This window comes from Bubalus bubalis, chromosome 18 (assembly GCF_019923935.1).
Source record: "Bubalus bubalis isolate 160015118507 breed Murrah chromosome 18, NDDB_SH_1, whole genome shotgun sequence".
Lineage (NCBI taxonomy): Eukaryota > Metazoa > Chordata > Mammalia > Artiodactyla > Bovidae > Bubalus > Bubalus bubalis.
In genome coordinates, this window is record NC_059174.1 from 1,997,430 (window position 1) to 2,023,688 (window position 26,259).

The window sequence follows — 26,259 nt, forward strand, 5'->3', positions numbered from 1 at the left end:
GGGACAAAGCATAACTCTCTCAAGGATATCTGAGTCTAAAATTCTCATTATAAATGACAAATATTATATAGTTCATCCTGTTCTAAGGAATCAGTTCTGCACAGAAGTTACTGCAACTTTAAAAGGAAAGGTCTCACTTCCTCTTCTCATGCCTCAAGGCTTTGTACTTTAGACAATAACACTGAAAGCATTTACAGACCTAAAAGTGACACCATTCATTTTCCTCACTTTAGCTCTCAAAACCTACAGGGACTCCAGCAGTTGTCGCCCAAATGGATGTCGAGCCCAGGGTGTTTCCAAATCTGGGTCAGACTTCGGACCAAGGCAAAGATCCGTAGCTACTGTGGCCAGCGACCAAACCTGGACAGATCAAAGAGAAACAGCCACACTCAGACTGGGGAGCAGAGGACCAGGAACCAGGAAAGAACCACCCCTCTGCCACCACCTCCATACACAGCCTAAAGCCTTGCTACTCTGCTGCTGCTGCTAAGTCGCTTCAGTCGTGTCTGACTCTGTGCGACCCCATAGACGGCAGCCCGCCAGGCTCCCCCGTCCCTGGGATTCTCCAGGCAAGAACACTGGAGTGGGTTGCCATTTCCTTCTCCAATGCATGAAAGTGAAAAGTGAAAGTGAAGTCGCTCAGTTGAGTCCGACTCTTAGCGACCCCATGGACTGCAGCCCACCAGGGTCCTCCATCCACGGGATTTTCCAGGCAGGAGTACTGGAGTGGGGTGCCACTGCCTTCTCTGCCTTGCTACTCTGGGGGCGGCCAAAGCTGGGAGCTTATTGAAATGCAGAGTTTGAGGCTATGTTCCAGACTTATTGAATCAGAATTTGCATTTCTGCAAGATTCTCAGGGGACTTGTACCCCATCTGAAAAAAACTAGCCTTAAAAACTTTTACGAAGCAGACTTCAGAGAAAGACACTATACAGTAACTTCCATCGGTTGCCTATTTAACCAATGACTCGTGTGTCTTTTTCTGCTGCTTCATTAGTGAATTGGCAGGGAAAAAAAAATGCATTCAATATCACACTGAAGATCTGTCCTTTCTCCAAATAATGAAAAATTTTTCATTATGAAAATTTCAGTATACTCTCTGAAGCTACAGAAAAACAGGCCAAGACCCAGCTTTCTTTTTGTTGACATCAAATGTGAGGAATATCTCCAAATTTGAAATCTCATGGGGCTTGGACTCATCAAGCAGAAACTAAAATCCATAAGGTGTCTATTAAATCTAAGATTTAGCACACCCAAAATACAAATACATCACACCATCAACAGAGCCCCCATCCCCTCCATACCTATAAAAATGGAATATATTTTCGGAAAATTTTTCTTACTATTATATGCCCACTAACTGGAAAACACTATTAGACTCTGATAGAAACTCGAAAGGAAAAAGACACAGACTTTCAATCAGGAGTTTAAAACAGAAGAAAAAAATAAGCAAATAAAAACACTGAAAAACAGGAACAGAAACACATCAGATATGTAAAAAAATAATAATAATAATAATCAACTAAATTGTGTGGCTCCAATAACACCCATGAGTATTGGTTCAAATGAAAAACATTCATTTCTATGATCAATGGCCCAGCTGGATGGCTGCTGGAAGAAGTTCAGAGGTTTCTGGAATAAGAAAGGACTTTTACTATTCTGGCTGACAACTTGGGCCCATTATTTCCTCATTTATAATACATGTTTCCTAAGTGCCTTCAACGGAAATAGTTGATACTTAGGTTTATTTCTGCAAATCTTTATTGCAAAGCAGGTGACATATCATCTTCAACACGTGAAAAAACTCTCCAAGCATTAGCACTGATGTCGTTCCCAGACCATTAAGCAAGACCATACCACAGTGATGACTGGGACTGCAAGAACAGCAGCAATCATTTGCCACATATTGGATATTTACACTTATGAGATACAGGTATGGAAACTGTACATATATTACCTTATTGCGTTCTCATAAGGACCTCAGAGGCAGAAGTATTGTTCCTATTTTAGAGTTGAGGAAATGAAGTTCAAAATGATTAGGCAGCTGCCTAGGATCACACAACATGAAAGGAACAGAGCCCAGATGTAAATCCAGGTGTGTCTGAGCCCCAGGAAAGGGTCTTTCCACTTCACTTCACTTGGACTAGCCTGACCTTCCAAATCAACTCTGCCATAAAAGTACTGAAAATTTAAAAGAAAAAGAGAAAAAAACAAAACACTGTAGGAAGTAATTTCTCCTCAGAGAATGTCTTTCTAGAATGTAAACCAATCTTCTCATCAACCCTATGAGGTAACTATTCTTGCGGGTCTCATTTTACAAATACACACAGTGGCTTAGAGAATCTGAAATACTTAGCCCAGGGTTACACCACGAGGAGCAGAGCTGGGCTGACACTTCCTGTTAGAAATTCCTCACTAGTTCCAGTACTTTGTTTTGCCTTCTCAATGTTTGCAGAATTTTAGGTGGCTCGGTTCTTAAAGAAAAACATTAAATTCATGACTGTAAGTTTTATTTAAAAGAGTCTGAAGCAGAGACTTGATAGTGTTTAGTAGGAGACAAAAGGAAATCTTAGAGATTTTTCAATCAGATAAAAATCAAGGGAAAGGGTCTTCCACGGCAGTTTGGTGGTTAAGACTTTGCCTTTCAATGCAGGGGGTGCTGATTCCATCCTGGTTGTGGAGCTAAGACCCCATATGCCTTGGGGCCAAAAAGCAAAACATAAAACAGAAACAATATTCTAACAAATTCAATGAAGACTTTAAAAATGGTCCACATCAAATAAAAAGGAAAAAATACTGAAAGGAAAAAAAAAACAAACTTAAAAATAAAAAATCAAGGGAAGGCCTTAGTCCTGGGTCATTTGGAAGGTTACAAGGAAAAAACTAAGCAGACAGGACAACGGCTAGTAGTTTCCACTGCTCAATCTAATCTGCACACTAAAGAATAAAGGGTGGAATAGAACGCAAACTAGTGGTTGGAAAAGGCTGGATGGAGGAGTGAGCCTTTATAGGGTAATGGAAATGTTCCAAAATTGCTCATGGTAACGACTGCAAAATGCTGTGAATATACTGAGGCCATGGAATGGTACATCTTAAATGAGTGAATTGCATGGTCTCTGGACTACAATCTCAATAAAACTATTTAAAAAAAATAATGACACTGAGAATTCCCTTACGGTCCAGTGGTTAGGACACTGTACTTTCTGTAATGAGGGCCTGGGTTCGATCCCTGGCGGGAAACTAAGATCACAAGTTGTACAATGTGGCCAAAAAAAGAAAGGAAAACCACCACCAACAAAAAAGCCCACCAACATAGGTGCAACATGCTTAATGCACTCATGTGTTCCTGCAGAAATGAAGGAAATTTAAATTTTGTAATATAACATCATATTTTGGGACTGAACATATCTCCATCTTAAGGACTGCCTTTGTAAACCTTGTATGAAATGATGCACTTTTAAAAGTAAAAACGAAAAAGAACTGAGGGTGCAAATGGCAAAGATTAAGATATCCAAATTTATTAACCATCACCATGCACTAGAAAAGAGTTGTTACAAAAATACTTAGTAAATGCTTTAGGACTTTCTCAACTAAGCACTAATAAGAGAAATATCCAAGGAATTTAGGAAGTTGCAATAGCCCTAGAGTTTGGCAAAGAAAATGGGAAAAAATTTACAAAATAGGAGGCACACCTTAAAATGTCACTAAACCACAACCATAAAGTGAATAGAAATTGCTCCAAAAGAAAAATCCAGAATTCCAACAAAAGGGATGGAAAATACCTGGACAAGATCCTTCCTTCCAACAAGCAAGGCAGAAGCGGCATTCTTCTGACACGTTTCTTGAATATCATTCACATTGAGTCTGAAATTTAAAAGGAATTAAAAAGCTGCTTTCTAACTGACTTCTAAATCAACTACTTCCGGCTTAACAAATAAACTAAAAACTGTCTCTTTAGGTTGTCACTCAAATGTTTTCTTTGTATTGGCCTTAAGCTCCTTTTCTACATAATATGCAGTAAAAGCTTACCTTACCCAACATCACAGCTGATGTTACACTGTGAGTTCAGGCCCGGGGAAGGTGAAATTGCTCACCTCTTTGAAGTCAGGAAAAGAGGCCAGACTCAAAGACCAATTTGCCAGCCAGCTTTCCTGGGGAGTTCCCTAGGCTTAAGGGTTGAATAAAACTTGATTTAAATGTAATACCAACTGTAGTTTCTAACACAAGGTATAATGTGCTCTGTACATACAACAAAAGAAATATTTTTCATTATGCATTCAAGTTCTGAAAGAAGGGGAACCACAGGCCAGCAGCCTCTGTGTGCCTGTCACTCACCTCCCACCTCCCTTCAACCAAAGTGGCTCTGCTATTAAATGTTTTACATACTGAGAGCAGGAGGCAGAATTCTAAGACTGTACCCAAGATTGGTGTATGTGCTTGTATAAAGCAGATCTCTCATCTCTTTAAATAGGGGTGAGACCAGAAAATACTGATGGGATATCACTCCCATAATTGTCAAAAGGGAGATTCTCCTGGATGGGCCTGACCTAAACAGACGAGACCTTAGAAAGAAGCTGAAGCATCAGTGAGACACTCTTGCTGGTCTCTGAGAAGATGAAATTCCCTGAGTTCTTTGGCTGCAAGGAACTGAATTCTGCTAACAACCTCCATGGGTTTGGAAGAGGACCCTGAGCACTGGCTAAAACTGCCACCCAGCAACTTCATGACTTTAGTCTGGGGAGATCAGAGCAAGGACCGAGGTAAGCCAAGCCCAGACTCCTGACCCAGGGGAACTGTGAGATAATAAATGCGTGTTATTTAAATACTAGGTCTGTGGTAATTTCACTATCCAGCAGAAGAAAGCTAATGCACTGGACTTCTCCTAAAACTGCTCTTGAAGAAAAGATTCCAATACCTCAAAAAATAAATAGGGAGCTCCCTGGCAGCCTAATGGTTAGGATTCTGGGCTTTCACTGCGGTGGCCTGGGTTCAATCCCCAGTCAGAGAACCGAGATCCTACAAGCCATAGAGCAGCCAAAAAATAAAATGAACAACTCTGATACTCATGTCTAAGTGAGAAGCACTGCATAGTTGAAATTCTGAACTTACATGTATAGTTCTCCCAATGACTTGTGAACTGGAAGAAGGCAAGCTATATCCTGAATGATCACTTTCCCAGCAGCCTTGATTGGTCGATTGCCAGAGTCCGATCCTTCACGCTTACTTTTCCATCTCCTTGATTTCTGGGGGAGATGACAAGATATAACTAATGGGGACTTTAATGAATGGAAAACCTACACTTGCAGAGCACATCATTGTTGGGTCATTGGTAATTTGCAGAGACTTTGCATTACATCATGCCCACAATTAAATGAATCAGCATCTGTAGGAAATAAAAAGGATGACAAAGGGCATTGAGCTCATGGTCCAAAACCCTAACAGTAAAATAAGCACCTACTGCAACGCTATATACATTCTGCAGGTGCACAAAAATAAATACCTTGAAGCCAAAATTTGAAAAAGAAAGAAAGAACAGCAGGTAAATACGTTAGTATAAGACCACAAAAATGTGGGAGAAGAGCAACTTTTAAGGTTGGGTTCAGTCCTAGGTTCAAAATTCTTGCTTTAAATTAATCAAAGTTGTTTTTTTTTTTTTTTTTCCCTTTTCAGATAGCTTTAATCAAGCTTGTTGAAATTTAATTCAGACACAGTAGTGTAGGATCTTCAAACCTTCGTCTATGGGAGGTAGACACAGAAACTTAGTGGTTCAAGGAGAATTGCCCTGTTTTTCCTAGCAGATCTGAGTTATTTCTAAAAGCGATCATTTAGAATGTCAAAAATACCTGAGCAGAGGGACCTGGGTAATGAACATGGAAGATCAGGAGCAATTATCCTATTTCCCCAGAGCCTTCCCTCCAAAGGCCTGCAGAGAAGTCTGTATATGGGAAATGAGAGATGTCTTAGAGGATGAGAATTATGAGAGTGTAGCCCCATCTGGTATCTTCAAAATGATGACCAGCCAAGGGAGCAATATTCTATTTTATTTTATTTCCAGAAGTTAGAAAGGAGGTCAACTAAGTGATTCAACTCAGGAGGGAAGTGACATATTTATTAACGAAGGAGGCAAAAGGAGCTCATGAAAGGGCCTGGTTATATTACCAGGGCAAGGTTTACTGGTCTTATTGCCACATGCCCCCGCTCGGTGTGACCCCCAGCACGTTTCTTTTTTGCGGTAAATGCAGGCTCTGGTCACTCTCTCTTCGCTCACTTGGTAACTTTGGCCTCAGGACAAGCTCTGTGGTTCCAATCTCACAAGGTTAATCAACAGACAATGAAAAGGTGAGAGTGCAAAGTGTCACCTGGAAAGGTGCAATTTAAAAATCTCTAATTTTTCTAAATGTCCATAAACTCTCGGGCATGTAGGTTAGATAATTACTTAGATGACTCACAGATAAATTCCTTTTCCACCAGTGATTCTGATACAACCACTCTCCCATAAATCAGTCATGGTCTATATTCAGGCATTTCTAACCACTGATGTCCCATCTAACCTCTAAAGTTGTCCAATGCATGTAATTTTCTATAGGATCAGTAAGTGGCATGGAACCTACTAAATCTAGGAAACCTAGAGTCAGTGCATGACAGGTAAAAGCAGACCTTTAGCTGAAGTATCTGAATTCTTCATAGTACTTTGTAAACATATATGCTATCAGTTTGGATACACATCTATAAACATATATGCTATCAACCTCAACCCATTTGGTTTTAGAAGGAGTTCAGTTATTAATACTATGTATCCATACACAAGTCACTATTCTGCAATACAAGAAGCTACAACTATTATTAGCAGGGAGCCCTTCAATTCTTTGTTGGCCCAGCTTGTTCTCTAAAGAATCCTGATGTGGGTGCAAATAAGGGGTGATTGTGCTAATGACCAAAGAGCTTGTCAGGATGGGCTGGAGCCAGGGAGCATGCACTGACACGAGCCCATGCAGTCACGAGTGCCCTGAGCACTAGGACTGGTTTTCGGGAAGGATACTCGATGTCCAACCCAGCAGTGACAGGACAGAACAACACGGTTAACTAGAACGGGCAGGGCCTAAGGCCACAAACTCACTTCACTGTGACTTTTATCCAGGTTTCTGGGAGTTCAAGAAATGACACACCTGCAAGATCCCACATAATCAGTCATCTCCAGTGAGATTTAGGGTACTGGATTTTTTTTTTTTAAGGCAGAAAAAACAACCAAAAAACATTTACACTCAACAGTTTCCGTTTGGAGCCAATTAGGATCCATCTAATTGAGTCTTCTGGGTTGGTCGAAAGGCTTCTAACACTGCTTTCCAGGCACTGACTCTGGCTCCTTATTACAAAGAGCAAAGAAGAAGCCCGTCAACAACTGAGAATTTCATGCCAGCTCTGTTTAACTGAACAGTGGAAGTCAATGGAGGATTCATGAGGGATGGGGTCTGCAGCGTTCAGACCACACTGAAACATCCACAATTTCTTGACTTTTTAAGCAAACCTAATGAAAGCATAATAATAATTAAGGTCCATGTGCCCAGAGTGATTCATTTACAAATAGACTAGTTCATGTAAGAATGTTTTCTTAGCAAAGAATCAATTTCAGAATGTCAAAAATATTTGAGCAGAGGGACCTGAGTGATGGACGTGGAAGAAGACCACAACAACTGTCCTGTTTCCCAGAGCCTTCCCTAAAACGGACACACAGGACCCGGTACGTGGGAAATAAGAGAGTCCCGGACTTGACCAGTGAGGACATGAGCTTACTCAAGGCTGTACTCCTAGAGCTGAGACTTGACCACAGGTGTCAGGCTGCTAAGCCCATACTTGTTAACCATTTTTAAAAGTATGATTTTAAAAGGGGGGGAATTAAGTCCTAAGCTACCTGTTAATACATAAACAGTTCTGGTCCATACAAAAATAGATCCATTTCTGTATATAAGGAGATCAATAACTGATTCTAGTGAGGCCTGTTCAACACGCCGTCTTCTAATTATGCACGTGTAAAGACACTTCTCTGTCAAGCACTGGGTTGAGCTCTGCAGAGTCAGAGCAGTGTGCTGGAGACGGTCAGAGGCAAACTGCTCCTGAGGCTATCAAGCTTCACATATCGGGCTCAGACAAAGTTGCTGTGTTCCAGGCTGGGCTCACAAGCCTGTACCTCAAACTGTTTAATTTTCTTTTAGGATTTGTTAGGATTGGACACATACAGAGAGAAGAAAACTCAGGGTCCAAAGAGATGCTTCAGGGCTCTTCTCCCATTTGCAGTCTTGGATAAAACAGGGAAACAGGTCCATGTGAGTCATCAATTAGTCCTTGATGAAAATGCAAAGACAGAGGTCTGGGCAACTTTCTGCAACTACCCATAACTGAATTGCAGAAATCACAGTCTGTATTTCCTGGGACTTTCTTATCAATTTCTTGAGAGGCTTCCAGGTGCTTCTCTGTTTGATCTATACTAATGTACAGGGAATGCTTTACATAAGATGCCTTTGAGCCTATAATAGAAGGAGAGTCTCTAACACAGATCACCCTAATGACAGTCGCCACCAAGAATCAAACTGCAGAGACAATAAAGGGACAGCTCTTTTTGTTCATTTAATCCAGCAAGAATAACCAGAAAACATTATTGAAAAATCTTTAAAGGGGAGGTGTCACAAATTTTTTTTGTTTTAATTTTAGGTGGGGTTGATGGTTTTTAAATATGAGCTATCTCCCATTAAGGCTACGAGGCCACTCAGTAATCCTGTCTTGGGCCAGTTATTCTAGGGATTCAAATCCAACAAGGCTGCCTAAAGGAAGATGCAGATCTCAAATCAGTTGTCAGGGCCTAGGTCCCTGTTGCTCCCTACCAAGCACGGACAGTGTTTCAGGGTGTTCCCTCCAGTGCTTTGGCAACAAAAATGGTTCATATCTTATCCACAGCTCCCCATGACTTCTTTGCCCTAGTATCTTGCTGGTGATTTTAGGATAATCTATCTGGTCTGAGTCACTATCCGGTGATGACAACCATGATACACTGGGATGAGGTGTGGCTGACCTTTCCAGGTGAGATAAGGGTACTGGGCCCCAGAGCCCCCTAAACCTCCTGCATTGCTCCAGTCCCACTCTGATGGGCTTAAATGTGGATACTTTTCTGTGCAGTAAAATCGGTACCTCTGGGAGGCAAAGGACTCTGCACTTCTCTTAGGTCATCTCAATGCCCCATCAATAGAAAACACCCCTTCCCCACAGATTTCATGAGCAGGGATCAAGGGAGGAGAGACAAAGCAAGACAGACAAGTTATCACACAATGAGACCGGGATGCTCCTCTGAACAGACCAAGAAGGTGTTCATGGAATTAGAGGAAAGAGGACAGCGAGGACTGGGGTGGGGAGAGAAGGGCGAGGAGGGAGGCACTGGTGCAGAGAGCACTGAACGACAACCAGTAGCCAGCCTGCGACTGAACCACCGGTGTTACCGCTACGATCGGGGGCAACATTGAGGCCAATAAATGGGTTAAATGTAAAACAGCCCAAGAATAAGCCACCAACTGCTTCGCAGCAACCCCATCAACAATGCATAATAATCAGCAGAGTGGGAAGTGAGTCAAAATGAGTTCCTATTTAAATAGCAGCGGGAGCAGGGACTCCTGGAAAATCAGTGGAAACACAGCAGTTGGGTTGGTAGGACAGGCTCTCTGAGGAAAGGTGGCCAGAGAGGCGGCTCCACCTCCAAGGAATTGGGCAGCAGCGGCACTTGCTAATCAGGGTTCCTGATTTCAACTGGCTTTTATATGAAAAGGCTACGGGACGATCCCCCTATAAAGAAATTTACACAAAAGCCTCAAGACTGCTGCCTTGCACAGCCTGAGGTCACTATGGCAGGACTGAAACACGAAGCGGGTGGGAGAGGAAGACAGAAGAGGAGAGAGTCAGCAAGAGAAAAGGAAAAGAAGATGTCCATTGCAGAAGTTCTACTGGCAATGCAAAATATTGATGGCAAGGGAAAAAATTTGTTCCAGGAAATTCCCGAAGGATTAAAATCTCACTTCAGTGTCACGCCAAGGAAGCAGGTGGGCACTTCCCTCTTTGAACTTGATAAGCAAGACGATAAAAACAGAGACAGAATGGCAGAAACCTCTTACATCTTCCTCTGCTGCCCCGCCATGCCAAACGTGGGCTTTTGCAAGCTCTATGAAATTATACAAATACTCCAAGTGAAATCAGGTGAACTAAAGGCTTATCATCAGGGTTCTTCCCAAGAAATCTAGCATTTAGCTTCATTTTCAAAGAAGTCTATTCACAATCCTTAGTGATATCAGTATTCAACTCTTTGAAACTGATAGAACCAGGAGCAGTCCCTGGGGCCTGACTCCTAAGAGTGAGAAATTGATTATGCTGGTCCTAAAGACCAGCCAGCCTGTCATTTCAGGTTCCTCAAAGCCAGGCAGGTGGCATTTTATTCTTGGGCCTTTGGGCAGAGACGAGATTAGTTAAGAAGAGCATTTGACAGCGCACAGTACCGGGAAGTCGTTAATTGCTTGTATGGACCAACGTCGCCGGGCAGAGCGAGGAGACATCTGTGCGTGAAAACGTTACACCCAGGAGGAGGGAAGAAAAACACCAAGAAAATTAAAAGGGAAAAAATATAGAATAAAATGAAAGCTTCCCACACATTTGATGGATTCAAAGGTACCATAATATACTGCAAACTCCAGCTGGGAACAACTGAAAAACCTGAACCTCAGCACAGCAGTACTTGAAGCCCTCAACCACCCCCCAACCCATCACACTCCACACACAGCTTCAACGTCATTGTCCTTTAGTTCAAAACATGTTTCAAGATATTAGGAGGCTGATGTCCACATAGCTCTGACAGAGGAACTACAATGGAGACCTGTGGTTCTCCTATAAGAATTAAGATCGTAAGAAACAGGTAGAGAGCTCTGCTTCCCCTTCAAGAGCACATGTATGCGCGAGAAGATTCTCATTCCTAAACAGGAAGAAGTTCCTCAACAGACTCAACACTGAACTGTTTTTGGTGTGGCTGGGGTCCGCTGGGGAGACTGGAGTTTCAATCTTGGGACTCCAGGACCATCCTCAGAGGGGTGCCACGAGGAAGCGAGAGCCTGTGGGAAAGGAAGGCTCTTGCTAACAACTCAAGCATCAGTGTGAAACTGGGAGCACACAACACTGTTTCAGGAAATCAGAAATTATTCTATTAACCAGGACCTCCTCAGTTGTTTACATTAAAGCTATTTTAGTGACATCAACTGAAGCAAATGTAGGAGGCTGCAAATTTTTTTTAATGTTTACAGGGCAATGCCTAATGTTTATCTTAGGTTCTGGGCCTTCTGATTTACTCTAAGAATAAACAGTAATTCATCAGCTATTAATAGATGGTCCAGTTACCAAATGAAAGTTAGTATCTCTCTGTGCTTTCTAACTTCTTATGAAATTTAATGCGTCCTTTTTTTTAAACTTCTCTCACATTTAAAAAAATTGTAAGAGTGAACATTGGAATTCCATCTGGAGAACCTTTGGGTGATAAAACAAGATGACCTAAGTAGGGAAGGTTAAAAACACACAAAAACAAGTGAAACGAATACTAGTCCCCAACAGCTTAAAGAGATTTTTTTTTCCTTCAATCTCCAAAATACTCTATAATTCCTTCAATGCTATACTTTAATGCAGTTATATTCCTTTCCTTTATTCTTACTCATTTAAAGCTCTCAGGTGTAGAGATCTAAATAAGGATAAAAGTATGTATGAGATAAAATTTGGGCTAAAAATGAAGACAAGCACAGAAAAATTCAGTAAACTGGGATCATTTCCAGAACGAAGGTAATAAAAGTGATATGATTTGACATTTGAAATTAGACACCGAGAATCAGAAAATACTCCTTGAGGGATAAAACCATTATCGTTCTCTGTGAGAACGATAAGATGGTCTATGCATGATACTGTGGCATATTTCATACCTTTAATTCCTCCCCTATGCCCCATGTAAATGGGATGGATGTGAACAAGCTTCAAAGGAGAATTTATGAATTTATTTCAGATTCATCACAAAATAACTGCCTGATCAGTATTACTAACTGATTTTAACTTACTAACTGGAACCACATGAAACCTTTTCTTAAGGTCAAAAATGCTTAAATATCAGCAGTGTCCTAATAATTACTGTATGTCATCCACTAAAATGTGCCTTCCTCCCCCAGGGCTTCTAGAGTTCCTAGAATAGTCTATTTCTTGGTCTGTATGATTGTTAATTCACTGAAATATATACCAATGATTTGCAAACTTTTCTGTACATGTTATACATCAATACAATAGTTTCATATGAAATTATAATAAAACTATTTCTCCCTATTTTATTTGGCCACTGTCTGAAATATAATTCAGAGACCACTTACTATGTCATCCTGCTGCTGCTGCTGCTGCTAAGTCGCTTCAGTTGTGCTCGACTCTGTGCGACCCCATAGACAGCAGCCACCAGGCTCCCCCGTCCCTGGGATTCTCCAGGCAAGAACACTAGAGTGGGTTGCCATTTCCTTCTCCAATGCATGAAAGTGAAAAGTGAAAGTGAAGTCACTCAGTCGTGTCTGACTCCCAGCGACCCCATGGACTGCAGCCCATCAGGCTCCTCCTTCCATGGGATTTTCCAGGCAAGAGTACTGGAGTGGGGTGCCATTGCCTTCTCCACTATGTCATCCTAGAGGACTACAACGGCCTGTTCTCTAGGGAGAAGTAACACACTGGGAATCAACCCAATCTGAAATGTCACAATCCAGATCCTGTCTGATAAGAGGTAATTAGTTATCTACAGGCCTTTATTCCCTCTTCATAATTACGGCTTTTGTCGTAAAAGAGGCCAGACCATCAAAAACATAGTAGGCTTTACAAATGCTTCTGCATTAGGAGAGGCCCCTTCTTGGAACTGGAGTTATCCTGATGTAACACAGCCTTTACATACTATCTTGGGTCAAAAGTGCTGGTCCATCTGGGCTGCCCCATTCGAACCCAGGCACCAGTAGTGCATGGTGTGATTTGAAAGGGAATTCAGAACTGCCTTTTTGACTAAAAGATCTCCTCAACCTGGCTCTGACGCTAAAGAAAATCCCCAAACTTCTCCAATTGTGAGTTTGTTTGGCTATTACATCAATGATAAAATGCCTTAGTTCCAATCCATTTATTAAAGCATCTCACCAGTTACCTGCTAGCTTGCAGGAAAAGAAAAAAAATTTCTTTGAACGTAAAGCACCAGGGAGATAAAATTGTTCTAAGAAGGTCCGTGAACAGTTGTGGGGGTTGGGTTGTGGGGGGAGGGTGGAGAACTCTATCAGTGATGCAAAGAAGGGGACTATGGAGTTGGCCAGAAAGGCAACAAAAAATCATTTTCCCTATTGGACTGAAGGTTTTGCCCAATTCTAGTAATGTCTCAAGGCATCAGTTCCTGCCACTCATTTGTTACATACAATCTTAAGACCTGACCAAGTCAGAGACAGCCAACTATCTTGCAAACCAAGAAGGTGAGACACTACACTGTAATTGAAGTGAAGACCCCTCTAACACTTGCTGGAAATTGGGGTTTTATTTTAAATAATTCAAAAAACATAAATTTTAATTATAGTCAATCTATTATTTCTCAATTAGCAGGAGAGAACAACAAAGTATTACTAAGGACTGAGTTTGTGAGTAATTCAGTGGTAACCAATTAATACATCATGTCAGCTAAAAGTCGGTTTAAGCCAGACTCAACCTGACAACACAAAAAGTCCTCAGAATCATTCCCACGCTCTGCTGACATTCTCGACACTCTCGTCACCAAAGGTTTCTGACAGCTTAATAGCTACTTTAGGGACAATGAGTTCCTTAAGAAGTCAGGAACAGAAAGAGACAGTTTCAGGTGATTTTTGTATAAAGTGGTCCATTCAAATGGGTACTTCAGTGCAGACTTACTTAAAGTATAAAATCTCTTGGAGGTCAACTTTAAAACTCCCCACAACTATGAAGTTACAAATATATTAGGATACCAAGCCTACTGAAGCATCCTGAAATTTGCTAACAAACATCAGAGTACCCAGAAAGACCTGAAGCTACGTGATTCTGAGAGGATGGGAATCAACTTCATGAACGGGCATCACAAAGACAAGGTTAAAGGGAGGGAAGAGTATGGATTATAACAACCAGTCACCCACTCTCCACACCCACACAATTTATAGTAGCTAAAACCAACTCAAAGGAAGAAAGCAATGGTCTTTCTCTAATACACTAAGTATGAAAGGGAAAGACCACAGGGGGATCACTAATTTATTAATAGGTGCTGCACGTGGTAGGTAGGGAGGCCAAGAACAAGAGTCTAGGAAGGAATAAGTATCAAAGGCCATGGCTCAGCCACTTACCCGCTCCTTGTAGTAGAAGGAGCTGATGGAGACCTGCTCCTTCTCACTGCGCGTGGGGCTCCCACTGTACAAACGGAGGTTCCCAGGGGCCTCTGTGCGGATCTTCATGGGCGCAATCAAGCCAGTGTGATAGGCAGACAAGGCCGAGAGAGATCTGTAGTTGAAAAGGCAAGGTTATCCATACTGGCTTCTTCAATCTTTTCATGGTTCTAAGTGATGCCATTCTTAGCACTTGATGAAATCAGGAGGAAAAGATGGATATAACAGGGTGAGGATGATGGAAACTCCAAAAAGGAGCAAACCAGCAATTTTAGAACTGAAAAATGCTTTATCTGCAGAAGCAGAGAATGTTTCTATGACTATATACACAGAAAAGTCAAAGAAATGTGTAAACTACTTAAACTAGTAAGTGTATTTAAATACAAGGTGAATCTACAATAATCTATAGTATTTCTTTATATCAAACATTTGGAAAATAAACATTTTTAAAATTGCATTTACCATAGCATCAAAACACATTAAATGCCTAGGGACACACTTAAAGATGTGCATTGAAAATACAAATATTGCTGAGAGAAATTAAAGAAGACTGAAAACAATAGAGAAATACATTGTGTTAACAGACCACAAGATTTCATGTTGTTAAAGGGTTGATTTTCTCCAAATTAATCTACAGAATTAATGCAATTTCAAGCAAAACATGAGCAGACTTTTTTTGTAGAAACCAGTAAGCTGATTCCTGTTTTTATAGAAATTATACAATCCTATACAAGAATAATAAAGTTAGGGGACCTAACTACCAGATTTGAAGACTTACTATACAAACTTATATTGACACTGTAGTGTTGGCATAAAAGAGAAAACAACAAATCAAAGAGAAAATACAGTACAGAAATAGATTCAAAACACATGGTCAATTGATTTTCAACAAAGGTATCAATGCAAATTTGACAAGAGCAAAATGTCTTCCATAAATGGTGCTACATATATGTGTAAAACAACTATCTGTCTCTACTGAAGGAAGACACACACACAAAAAAAACCTTTGACTCCCCCCCACCTCACATCATACACAAAAATTAATTCGAGATTAATTATAGACCTTAAATAAGGAATTTAAATCTATAAATTTTTAAGAGGGAATACACAATATTTCTATGACTTTGGGGTAGGCAGCCATTTTTTTTTTAGACAAGACACAGAAGCACCAACCCTAACACTTAAAAAGTGATAAACAACTGCAGTAAAATTAAACGCTGCTAATAAATGAAAATCATTAAAGAGGGAGAAAGACAAGTCACCGATTAGGAGAAAATCAATATATACACCCAGCAAAGGATTTGCAATCAGAATGGATAAAGAACTACCACAAACAGATAATAAGAAACATAATCTAAAAAAACCAGACAAAATACTAGAACAGGCACATCACAAAAGAAGATAACCAAGTGGTCAATTAGCACACGAAAGTTGTTCACCATCATTATGTTGGCTTCCCGGGTGGTTCGGTGGTAAAGAATCCACCCGCCAATGCAGGAGGTATGGGTTTGATTCCTGGGTTGGGAAGATCCCCTGGAGAAGGAAATGGCAACCCACTCTAAAAATCCCATGGACAGAGGAGCCTGGTGGGCTACAGTCCATGGGGTCGTAAAGCATCAGACACAACTTGGCAACTAAACAACAACAAGGAACCATTATGTTATTGAAATGCAAGTCCACGTGCCCGATGTACAGCGAGATCAAGCAATACCAAAATGTCGGAGTTTGGAACAGAGAAAGATTTGCTGAGCGTCCTGCAAGGAGATGGATGGCTTGTCCCTTAAAAGCCCCAAATTCCCCGAGAGTTCTTAGCAAAACCCTTTTACAGGAAAAGTGAGGGAGAGGAGGGGTCAGTTGCTGCAAACTTATTGGTGTTAGATCCTGTGTTCTTGAGGTCAGGTAATGACATTCCTGTAAACCTCTACTGCTGCTGCTGCTGCTGCTAAGTCGCTTCAGTCGCGTCCGACTCTGTGAGACCCCATAGACGGCAGCCCACCAGGTTCCCCCGTCCCTGGGATTCTCCAGGCAAGAACACTGGAGTGGGTTGCCATTTCCTTCTCCAATGCATGAAAGTGAAAAGTCAAAGTGAAGTCGCTCAGTCGTGTCCGACTCTTAGTGACCCCATGGCCTGCAGCCTACCAGGCTCCTCCGTCCATGGGATTTTCCAGGCAGGAGTACTGGAGTGGGATGCCATTGCTCTGTTCTGACAAGAAAGATCACAGTCTCTCACCAAAACTTTCACTCTCTGAGGTCCAGGTCCTGCCTAAGAGGAAGTATATTCAGTTGGTGGCTCCCTCAGGGCGAGGTCCCCAGCTGTCATTGCTGAGGGAGTCAGGTGCCCAGGACCCAACCGGCCCTCAGGCCGCCCAAATGGTGGGGGCCAGGTTACACGGACTGTGGCTGACATTAGGTCCCAGAAGCAGGAATGGCGGAGAGGTTCACTGCCACCTCAAGGCCTGGGCCGGAGGCCAGTGGGTGAGCTGAAGGGCTCCAGGGAGAAGACTGGGATCTGCCTCTTACGTTACTCAGCCTGACGACCACCACTCCGCTGACTGTTGGCTGAATGAACCAACTGACACTCCCTCACTGACAGTTGGTCACTTGGAGGAGGGGCCCTTTGTGCACCAACCAATGGCTGAGCAGAACCACCAACAGTCACTCATTGACAGTTGGTCGCTTGGGGGAGGGGCCCACTGCAACTCCAACCAATGGCTGAGCAGAACCACCAACAGTCACTCATTGACAGTTGGTCGCTTGGGGGAGGGGCCCACTGCGCACCAACCAATGGCTGAGCAGGACCACCAACGGTCACTCACTGACACTTGGTCACTTGGGGGAGGGGCCCAATATGGCACCAACCAACGACTGAGCAGGACCACTAAAGGGCCCACAGGAACCTTCACAAGGTAACCAAGGAGAGGGGTTACAGTTTGCACCAAGGCAGCATATTAAGAGCTGCCACTCTATTACAATTAGTCATTATCATGGAAACACAAGTTAAAGGTACAATGAAATACTACTACACACCACCACAATGGCTAAAGTTGAAAAGGCTAAAAACACCAAGTTTTCGAGAGGATATGAATAGCCAGAATTCTGAAACACTGCTTGAAGGGTATAAAATGGCACAACCACTAGGAACAGACTTTTTGGCAATTAAACAGGCACGTATCCTATGACCTAGAGATCTACTTCTTGGATAGAGAAATTATTACACATATACATTAAAAGACTTGTATGTGTAGGTCTACATACAATAAAAATAAAAACTGGAAATAATCCAAATGTCAATCAACAGGAGTATGAATAAACAAATTATATTACTGTCATACAATGGAACTACTGATACACACAATAATGTGGAAATCAATTTTAAAAACATTAAGTTGAGCAAAAGAAGCCAGACATAAAATATTATATGCTGCATGATTCTATATAGATGAAGTTCAAGCACAGGCAAAACTAAACTTCAGTGATTGAAGCAGAAGAGTCATTTCCTCTAGGTAAAGGGACTAGGGAACTTTTGGGGAGAGGTGAGGGCAATGCTATATATTGATCTGACTGCTGGTCATCAAGGCACAGACTTCATATTTGTGTACCCTAAATTATACCTCAGCAAAAAACTGCTAGTAGGAAAAAAACGTTCTAACTAGAACATTTTCCTGCTGACCCAAAGTTCAGATACAGATATTTGTGGTTTCCATTTAAGAGCAGGTGATTGTTTTCTAGTCCAACCTTTGGAATAACGAACCTGGTGTCATGAAGGGGCTTCTCTGGCATTTAACTCTCAGTTCTTGTGGGGCCAATTTCTCATCTGCCTGAGTTACTGCAGAGACAGGCAAACTCCCAGGACAGCAGTAGCATCTGCTCATGAACTTTCTTGTTAGCTTAGCTATTCATTATTAAGTTTGCTAATTATATCATATACAATATAACCAGGTGTTTGTAGCAAGAGTGTTTCCAAATTATTCTGGCCATCAGACTGCAGAATCAAAAGACTTAGGCATAATATTTAAGTTAAAAAACCACTAGTATGTGGGGTGGTTGTAAATGCATGGGGTCAGGGGTATGTGTTCTCTACATTCAACTTTGCTATGAACCTAAAACTGCTCTAAAAGATAAAGTGTATTAATTAAGAAAAAAATTTACAATATGATACAGTCATTCAACTCTGAAGTACATATCTAAGAAAAATGAAAAAATATATATCCACACAAAAATCTCTACAGAATGTTCATAGTAGCATTATCTGTAATGGTCAAACAGTGGAAACAATGCCAATGTCTGCTGACTGGTCTGAGTGAATAAATAAAATATAGTATATACACATGTGATAGAACATTATTTGGCAATAAAAAGAAATAACTGATACAGGCTACAACATGTATGATCCTTAAAAATATACTAAGTGGCCAGTCAGAATGGCTGCGATCCAAAAGTCTACAAGTAATAAATGCTGGAGAGGGTGTGGAGAAAAGGGAACCCTCTTACACTGTTGGTGGGAATGCAAACTAGTACAGCCACTATGGAGAATAGTGTGGAGATTCCTTAAAAAACTGGAAATAGAACTGTATTATGATCTAGCAATCCCACTGCTGGGCATACACACTGAGGAAACCAGAAGGGAAAGAGACACTTGTACCCCAATGTTCATCACAGCACTGTTTCTAATAGCCAGGACATGGAAGCAACCTAGATGTCCATCAGCAGATGAGTGGATAAGAAAGCTGTGGTACATATACACAATGGAGTATTACTCAGCCATTAAAAAGAATACATTTGAATCAGTTCTAATGAGGTGGATGAAACTGGAGCCTATTATACAGAGTGAAGTAAGCCAGAAGGAAAAACACCAATACAGTATACTAACGCATATATATGGAATTTAGAAAGATGGTAACAATAACCCTGTGTACGAGACAGCAAAAGAGACACTGATGTATAGAACAGTCTTAGGGACTCTGTTGGAGAGGGAGAGAGGGTAGGAAGATTTGGGAGAATGGCATTGAAACATGTATAATACCATGTATGAAACGAGTCGCCAGTCCAGGTTCGATGCACGATACTGGATGCTTGGGGCTGGTACACTGGGACGACCCAGAGGGATGGTATGGGGAGGGAGGAGGGAGGAGGGTTCAGGATGGGGAACACATGTATACCTGTGGCGGATTCATTTCGATATTTGGCAAAACTAATACAATATTGTAAAGTTTAAAAATAAAAAAATATTAAAAAAAATTAAAAAAATATATACTAAGTGAAAAGAGTCAGTAACAAAGGAACACATATATAATGCCATATATATGAACCATCCAGAATTAGGGAAATTTATAGAGAGAAAAGGAGAAGGCAATGGCACCCCACTCCAGTACTCTTGCCTGGAGAATCCCATGGACGGAGGAGCCTGGTAGGCTGCAGTCCATGGGGTCGCTAAAAGTCGGACACGACTGAGTGACTTCACTTTGACTTTTCACTTTCATGCATTGGAGAAGGAAATGGCAACCCACTCCAGTGTTCTTGCCTGGAGAATCCCAGGGACGGGGGAGCCTGTTGGGCTGCCGTCTATGGGATCGCACAGAGTCGGACACGACTGACGCGACTTAGCAGCAGCATAGAGAGAAAGTAGATAAGTGTTTGCCCAGGGCTAGAGGAATGGGGGACTTGGGAACTAGGGTGACCCCCTAAGGAATTCAAAGTTTCTTTCTGGTATAATGACAAGGTTATAGACTGATTTTTAGGGATGGCTGGCTGCACATCCACTACACATGTGTGGTAATGTTAGGAATGATCAATTAGTTTTGAAAGAAAAATGTGAAAGTGTTAGTTGCTCAGTCATGTACAATTCTTTGTGACCCAATGGACTATATCCACCAGGCTCCTCTGTCCACAGAATTCTCCAAGCAAGAATACTGGAGTGAGTAACCATTCATTCCCTTCTTCAGGGGATCTTCCCAACCCAGGGACTGACCCGGGTCTCCTGCACTGCAGGCAGATTCTTTACCATCTGAGCCACCAGACGGTACACTTTACCCTATTAGTGTTAAGGGACTATAAATAATCTCTTTTGCTATTTTTCTAGTTTTATTTAACGTTCAGATAATACTTTATCTGATAATACAGGGACAGCACATTAAAACAACATTTGCCTTGTTTTGACAAACACACTTTTATCAGCTTTTATCAACCAATTCCTCCCAGTAGTAACTTAATAGTAGAAATCTCAGCTTAGGTACATTTTAATGAACCTTAATCTTTTGGGAATAAATTTTATAATGAGCACTTGCTTATAACTAACACAAACTGTCCAAAAGCAAATTCCCACATGTCTGCTCACTTCTGGCCCATGAATGTAGCTTATGCCTGCATCTCCCACTCACCTCGGAGTAGGCTCAGTAGGAGAGACTGCTCGGTGCATCGTCATGGGCCTTGTGAAATACACCAGATACCCTGTCAGAGGAGACATCACACGTGGTCACTGAGCTGATCATGGGAAATCCTAAGACAGTACTGGTTAATCTTTTTTCTACTTCAACATACTTGAAGGATAAGACATAGTATTTTAAGTTGCATGGGCTCATGACTGCAGCCATACTTAAGACAAAGATCAGAAACTCCAGGATCAGGACTTTCCTAGCGGTCCAGTGGTTAGAATCTGCCTTCCAATGTAGGGGATGTGGGTGGTTGGGGAACTAAGATCCCACATGCCTTGGGGCAACTAAGCCCAGGCACCACAACCAGAGCACCAGTGCGCTGCAACGAAAACCCAGTGCAGCGCCCCCCCACCCCAAAAGAATCTCTAGGATCCAGGAGAGACAAGGATGTATGTGGTTTGGAAAAGTCTTCACAGGTGCTTTATATTTCCTACATACATTCTCAGTATTCTGAGTCAAGACTCAAATTCACACTCATCAGAGTGAAAACAGTTAAGAGCATAATTCTGCTAAACATTCTTAGAATATGTCTGCAAATGCCAATCCAGCTCAGATAACACTATGACGGAAATCTTTTGAGTTCTCAGGAAATTAAGAAAAATTTTCTGGTGGAAATTCTTATATAGACATTCTTTCTCTCAAAATCTAGAATCAGAGAAACAAAAAAGACCTACCTGCCCCACAGAACCTGGCCCCTGACGTCCTGGGAAAGGGAATATTGGCATCCTGGTAGGACCCATAGGCGGTGGTCACCCGGGCGAACGTCGGTAGTGGCGGTGTAACCGAGTTCGGGAGCGCGAAGGGGTTGCTGGAAGCACTGTCTTCTTGGTTCTGAAATTTTAAAGTCAAAGAGACTAAAACCCATAATTGGCCTTCAAGATGAATTACAAAATAGGATGCATTATTACAAGATCAGGGAGCCCAGGACTTTAGGAAGGAGAAAGGAAACAAAAGCCCCAGGCAGAGGTAGGTAACAAGGATCCCACCACAAAAGACTCCAGGCAGGAGACGAGCTGGCGCAGGCAGGGCTCCAAACAGCTCTGGTTGCGTTTCACTTTTTGCAGGGAAGTGTCTTTCAGGATCTAGAAAAAGCACAAAACACAGTCAAGAAGAGCAACATTCTTCCTCCTGATTTGCTTTTATTGTGAGAAGCACTGGAAGCAGCGACGATGCTCGGTGACCAGAGTGTGGCTGTGTCTGAGGTTGCCAACACAACACGCTGCTTTCCACCTGTCCAAGAGGCTCAGAGAGAAGACTCCTTTGTGAGTGCTCTTCCAGAAGCCCTTTCCTTTGCCAGGGCACGCACACATGCTGGCTTTGAGATGGCACATTTCTTGTATTAGAATGACCATTCTTCCTTAATAGTGAATTCTACTCCTTGGCTCTCCCCTAGTCCCACCCTCCTCCATGAGAAATCTCAGTACCACTTAGAAGTAACATCCTCCAGTCTGAACTGAAAATGGTTCAAAGTGATACATACATGACAGAGGGAATAGATTCCATCTTTTTTGTTTTATTTTGGCTGCGCTTACAGCTTGTGGGATTTAGTTCTCCAACCAGGGACTGAACCCAAGCCCTTGGCAGTGATAGCATGGAGTCCTAACCATTCGATTGCCAGCGAATTCCCAGATGTCACTTCAGTTAAAATTAGAAAGTACCTTTTTTTTGATCCTTTAAAAATATAAAATCTGACATTTTAAAGTACATGCTATATGTATCGGAGAACACAATGGCAACCCACTCCAGTGTTCTTGCCTGGAGAATCCCAGGGGTGGGGGAGCCTGGTGGGCTGCTGTCTATGGGGTTGCACAGAATCGGACACGACTGAAGCGACTTAGCAGCAGCAGCTATAGGTATAAATTGACATACACATACTGAAGACAGGCATGTAAATTTGGACCTGGGCTGTCTAACACGGAAGTCATTACCCACATGGGGCTACTAAGCACATGAAGTATGCTTGGCCAGTCTGGATCAAGACATGTTGTAAACACAAAACTTACACCAAAAGTTGCAGACTTAGTATAAGAAAGGAAGAAAAAAAAGAAAGCTATCTCAATAATTCTTATATTGCTACATGTTGATATGATAACACTTACTAAATAAAAATATTATTGAAATTAATTTACCTATTACTTTTTTTTAGGATGGTTACTAGAAAATTGAAAATTACATGCAGTCTACATTTCATTTCTATTGGATACCACTGAACTAGACCTTTAAAACACTTCCTTATCCTATCATTTTTATACCAATAGAAAAATCTCTTTTTCATATGTTCAAATGAGGCAACAAAATGTTCAGAGTATAAGGACAAGATGTCAAGTATCACAAAACCTGAGTAATTAGCATTTCAGAGACTCTTAAGAAGCTTAAAAAGTTTTCTGGTTACCTGTCATACCCCAAGAAGATGGAACAATCAAGTGAGTATAATACAAATTAGACAAAAAATGAACAGCAATCAGGTCAAGCTGCTGTCATTAGGACATTTTCACTGATTTCACATATGATGCTGCTCAGATCGAAGAAGGCATATCATCCTAGCTTGAGGGGCATTTTTATGAGGATTCCACCTGATCAGCTCTGTGTGAACTGACACAGAATTAATCAAGCTTCCGAACCTATCCAGGTCGAGACGAAACGCCAGGCTGTTAGTGGAAGCACATGGACTGAAACTGCCCACCCTGGCCAGGCACCATGGTAACCATTTGCATGAGCTATTTTATGACAGGAGGTTCTGGTAAGGAACACAGAACTAATAAGCCACCCACAACCAGAAGAGTGCAGGAAAAGTCAAAAGGAGACACCACATGTCCGACCACCTCCCAGAATCCTTTTTGCTGCATCCATCTTGGCTGAACAAGGCGTGCACCACAAGGAAGGACTCTGAGAATGACTGGCTAAAGACAACCCAGAAAAGAATCCCATCACCATAAAACCAAGACTACAAGTCATGTGGCAGAGTAGTTCTCCTGGGTTCCCTTACCCTCCTGCTCTCTGCCCGGGCGCGCCTTCCCAATAAAATCTTTTGCTTTGTCAGCGCGTGTTCCTCGGACAATTCATTTCCAAGTGTTAGACAAGAGAGCAGTTTCGGGCCCTGGAAGGGGTCCCCCTACTGCAACAAGGCCATTCCCCTTCATTCAGGCACCACAGCCATGTCATACCCCCCACTTAACTTGTCCCAACTTGTCCAGCAGCCAGCCTCACTCTAAATGACAACATCTCCTCTTATGGAATGGATTTTTTCAATGACCTTAAATACTTTTTTTTCTGATTAGAAATTATCTTGTAGCTTCAGAATATATTTTGCCTATAGTTTCCAAATAAACAAAGTCGTATTGTATTAAGCTGGGATCTCATAGCTTTAATGAGATCTGTGAGCAGATTATATGCAATTACAGAACTGCCTATTATTTACATGCACTATTTCTGAAGTTACATGCAACATCCGTGCCAGTTTTTCTGCAAAAGGGTCTATGATTTTCATTAGACTTTCAAAGGGGAGGTAGGTCCATGACCCAAAGAGATTAAGAAACAACACTGGGGATTTTCTACACAAAAAGAATACAACTGTTAACACTGACATGAGGAAAGACAGATGACATCCAAATCTTAACAAAGGTGTTTTCATTCAACTTTACTACTCAGCTCAGACCCTGAGGGCATCAAGGAGAACTGGCACACACAGAGGCCCACCTTGAGCAGCTTCGCTTTCATGGTGGACGTGATGGTGGTAGGGCTGATGAACTGGAAGGAGGGGGCCGCGTGGTTCGGGTACTGCGCGGGGAACGTCACCAGCATCTTGACGCGGTGGCCGCCGCAGTGCACGGACACTGTGCAGCTCCTGTCCGCTGCGTCCATCTGCGGGCGGCAAATCAGGAACTGCTTCAGAAGGCAGCTGCAAAGGGTCTTCAGAGGCAAGCAGGTTTAAGCGAGGTAACAGAATGCTCTAGGTTGCTGGTAACAGAGTCAAGGGAGAGAGTCTCCCAAGACAAACAATAGCGAAGATGTGGACAACTGATTTTCAAAATGGATTTTTAATTTTAGCACTGATTTAATAAGCTCAAAGTGTTTTGACTTAGAAAAGCTTTATCTCGAAGCTGTGAGATAGGCTGAAACTTGTTATATTTATTTTGAGATGGGAAAACAAAGCAGGAAGATGTTAAAAACCTGACTCAAGTTAAAAGCACTTCTGGGAAAATCCATAGAGACTGAAAAAAGATGAGTGTCTATCAGGCAGGCGCTGGGGAGAAAGGAAACAGGAAGATGCTGCTGAGGGATGTAGGATTTCTTTGGCGATGATGAAAGACGCTCTGAAAGTAGCAGTGGTGATGATCTGTAAACCATGGGTTTGTAAATGTACTAAGAACCACTAAATTACACACTTTAAAAGGGGAAATTGTGTGGTATGTGATTTTATTCTGTTTTATTTTATATTCTTTTTATGGTTGTGCCTCGCAGCATGTGGGATCTTAGTTCCCCAATCGGGGATCGAACCTGTGCCCATCACGGCAGAAGCACAGAGTCTTAACCACTGGACCACCAGGGAAGTCCCTTCCAGTAATTTTAAAAAAGCAGTCCTGGGAAAGGAATCAAACTCTCCTTCTTGGACTAGATCACTGGACAGCCCAACTGTTCTCAGCTGGGACAGAGGGAACAGAAACTGAGCTGACAGAGATAACCAATCCACCAGAGAGGCCATTATCTCTTTCAATTTCTTGTAGTGCCAACTAGAGACGGCAGCTGGGGGACACTGAAAAGAGCCACACGTGCGGGGATCCTGGAGACTGGGATTCAAACACCTGCTCACCTCGCACAAGTTACTTCGTTTCTTAGTGTCCCTGTTTCCTCGTCCGTAAAGCGGGGATAAGACCACTTACTTCAGAGCTGTTTTAAAGGCCAAAAGAGACAACTAAGTCCGCAGACCCAGGCCTACTGTTAATGGAATCTAGGCAAAAGCAAAACTAATCAAGTTTAAACCTCCTTCACAGAAACTCAGTTCTCTGAAGCGAAGTGTTTGAATACCCGCCCTAAAGGAAAAATGTAAATAAACCTCTCCAAGTTAAATGAACAAAGAGGCTGGGTCACTTTCTTACTATGAACCTAAACCACCAAGGAAATAACCAACTGTTAAGGCAAGCACAAAGAACCTTGGAGAATAAGGAGGTTGGCTTCCAAACTCAGCCCTGCCATTAACTTCACCAGCAGCCTCCGCCAAAACACTAAAGCTTCCCAGATCTGAGCACCTTCACATAGGGTCCCATGAAGAGTCAGAGCATCTAAGGAGATTTAAGACATACGAGCATCCGTTTATCCCTTAGTTCATCTTATGAGAGCTCAATAGCGTAAAGGGGAAAAAAACTTGTATTTGTAAAACAT

At 42.0% G+C, this 26,259-nt stretch overlaps 1 protein-coding gene across 9 annotated transcripts in view; it reads right to left on the reverse strand.

Annotated features, from left to right (window-relative positions):
• The window catches only part of WDR59 (WD repeat domain 59), an 80,504-nt gene that overhangs the window by 10,185 nt on the left and 44,060 nt on the right, over window positions 1–26,259 (reverse strand). For 2 of the 9 annotated variants that reach the window (XM_006063324.4, XM_044931136.2), the window contains 9 exons: window positions 24,577–24,741; window positions 21,867–21,962; window positions 21,555–21,711; window positions 20,827–20,896; window positions 14,411–14,564; window positions 10,529–10,585; window positions 5,109–5,242; window positions 3,782–3,863; window positions 248–360 (listed from right to left, as the gene is read on the reverse strand). In XM_006063324.4, coding sequence (XP_006063386.4) covers window positions 248–360; window positions 3,782–3,863; window positions 5,109–5,242; window positions 10,529–10,585; window positions 14,411–14,564; window positions 20,827–20,896; window positions 21,555–21,711; window positions 21,867–21,962; window positions 24,577–24,741 — 1,028 coding nt within the window. Of the gene's footprint in view, window positions 1–199; window positions 361–1,956; window positions 2,474–3,781; window positions 3,864–5,108; window positions 5,243–10,528; window positions 10,586–14,410; window positions 14,565–20,826; window positions 20,897–21,554; window positions 21,712–21,866; window positions 21,963–24,576; window positions 24,742–26,259 lie in introns of those variants that run through there. The other 7 variants (XM_044931140.2, XR_006545963.2, XM_045163247.1 and 4 more) reach the window with 7 other exon arrangements.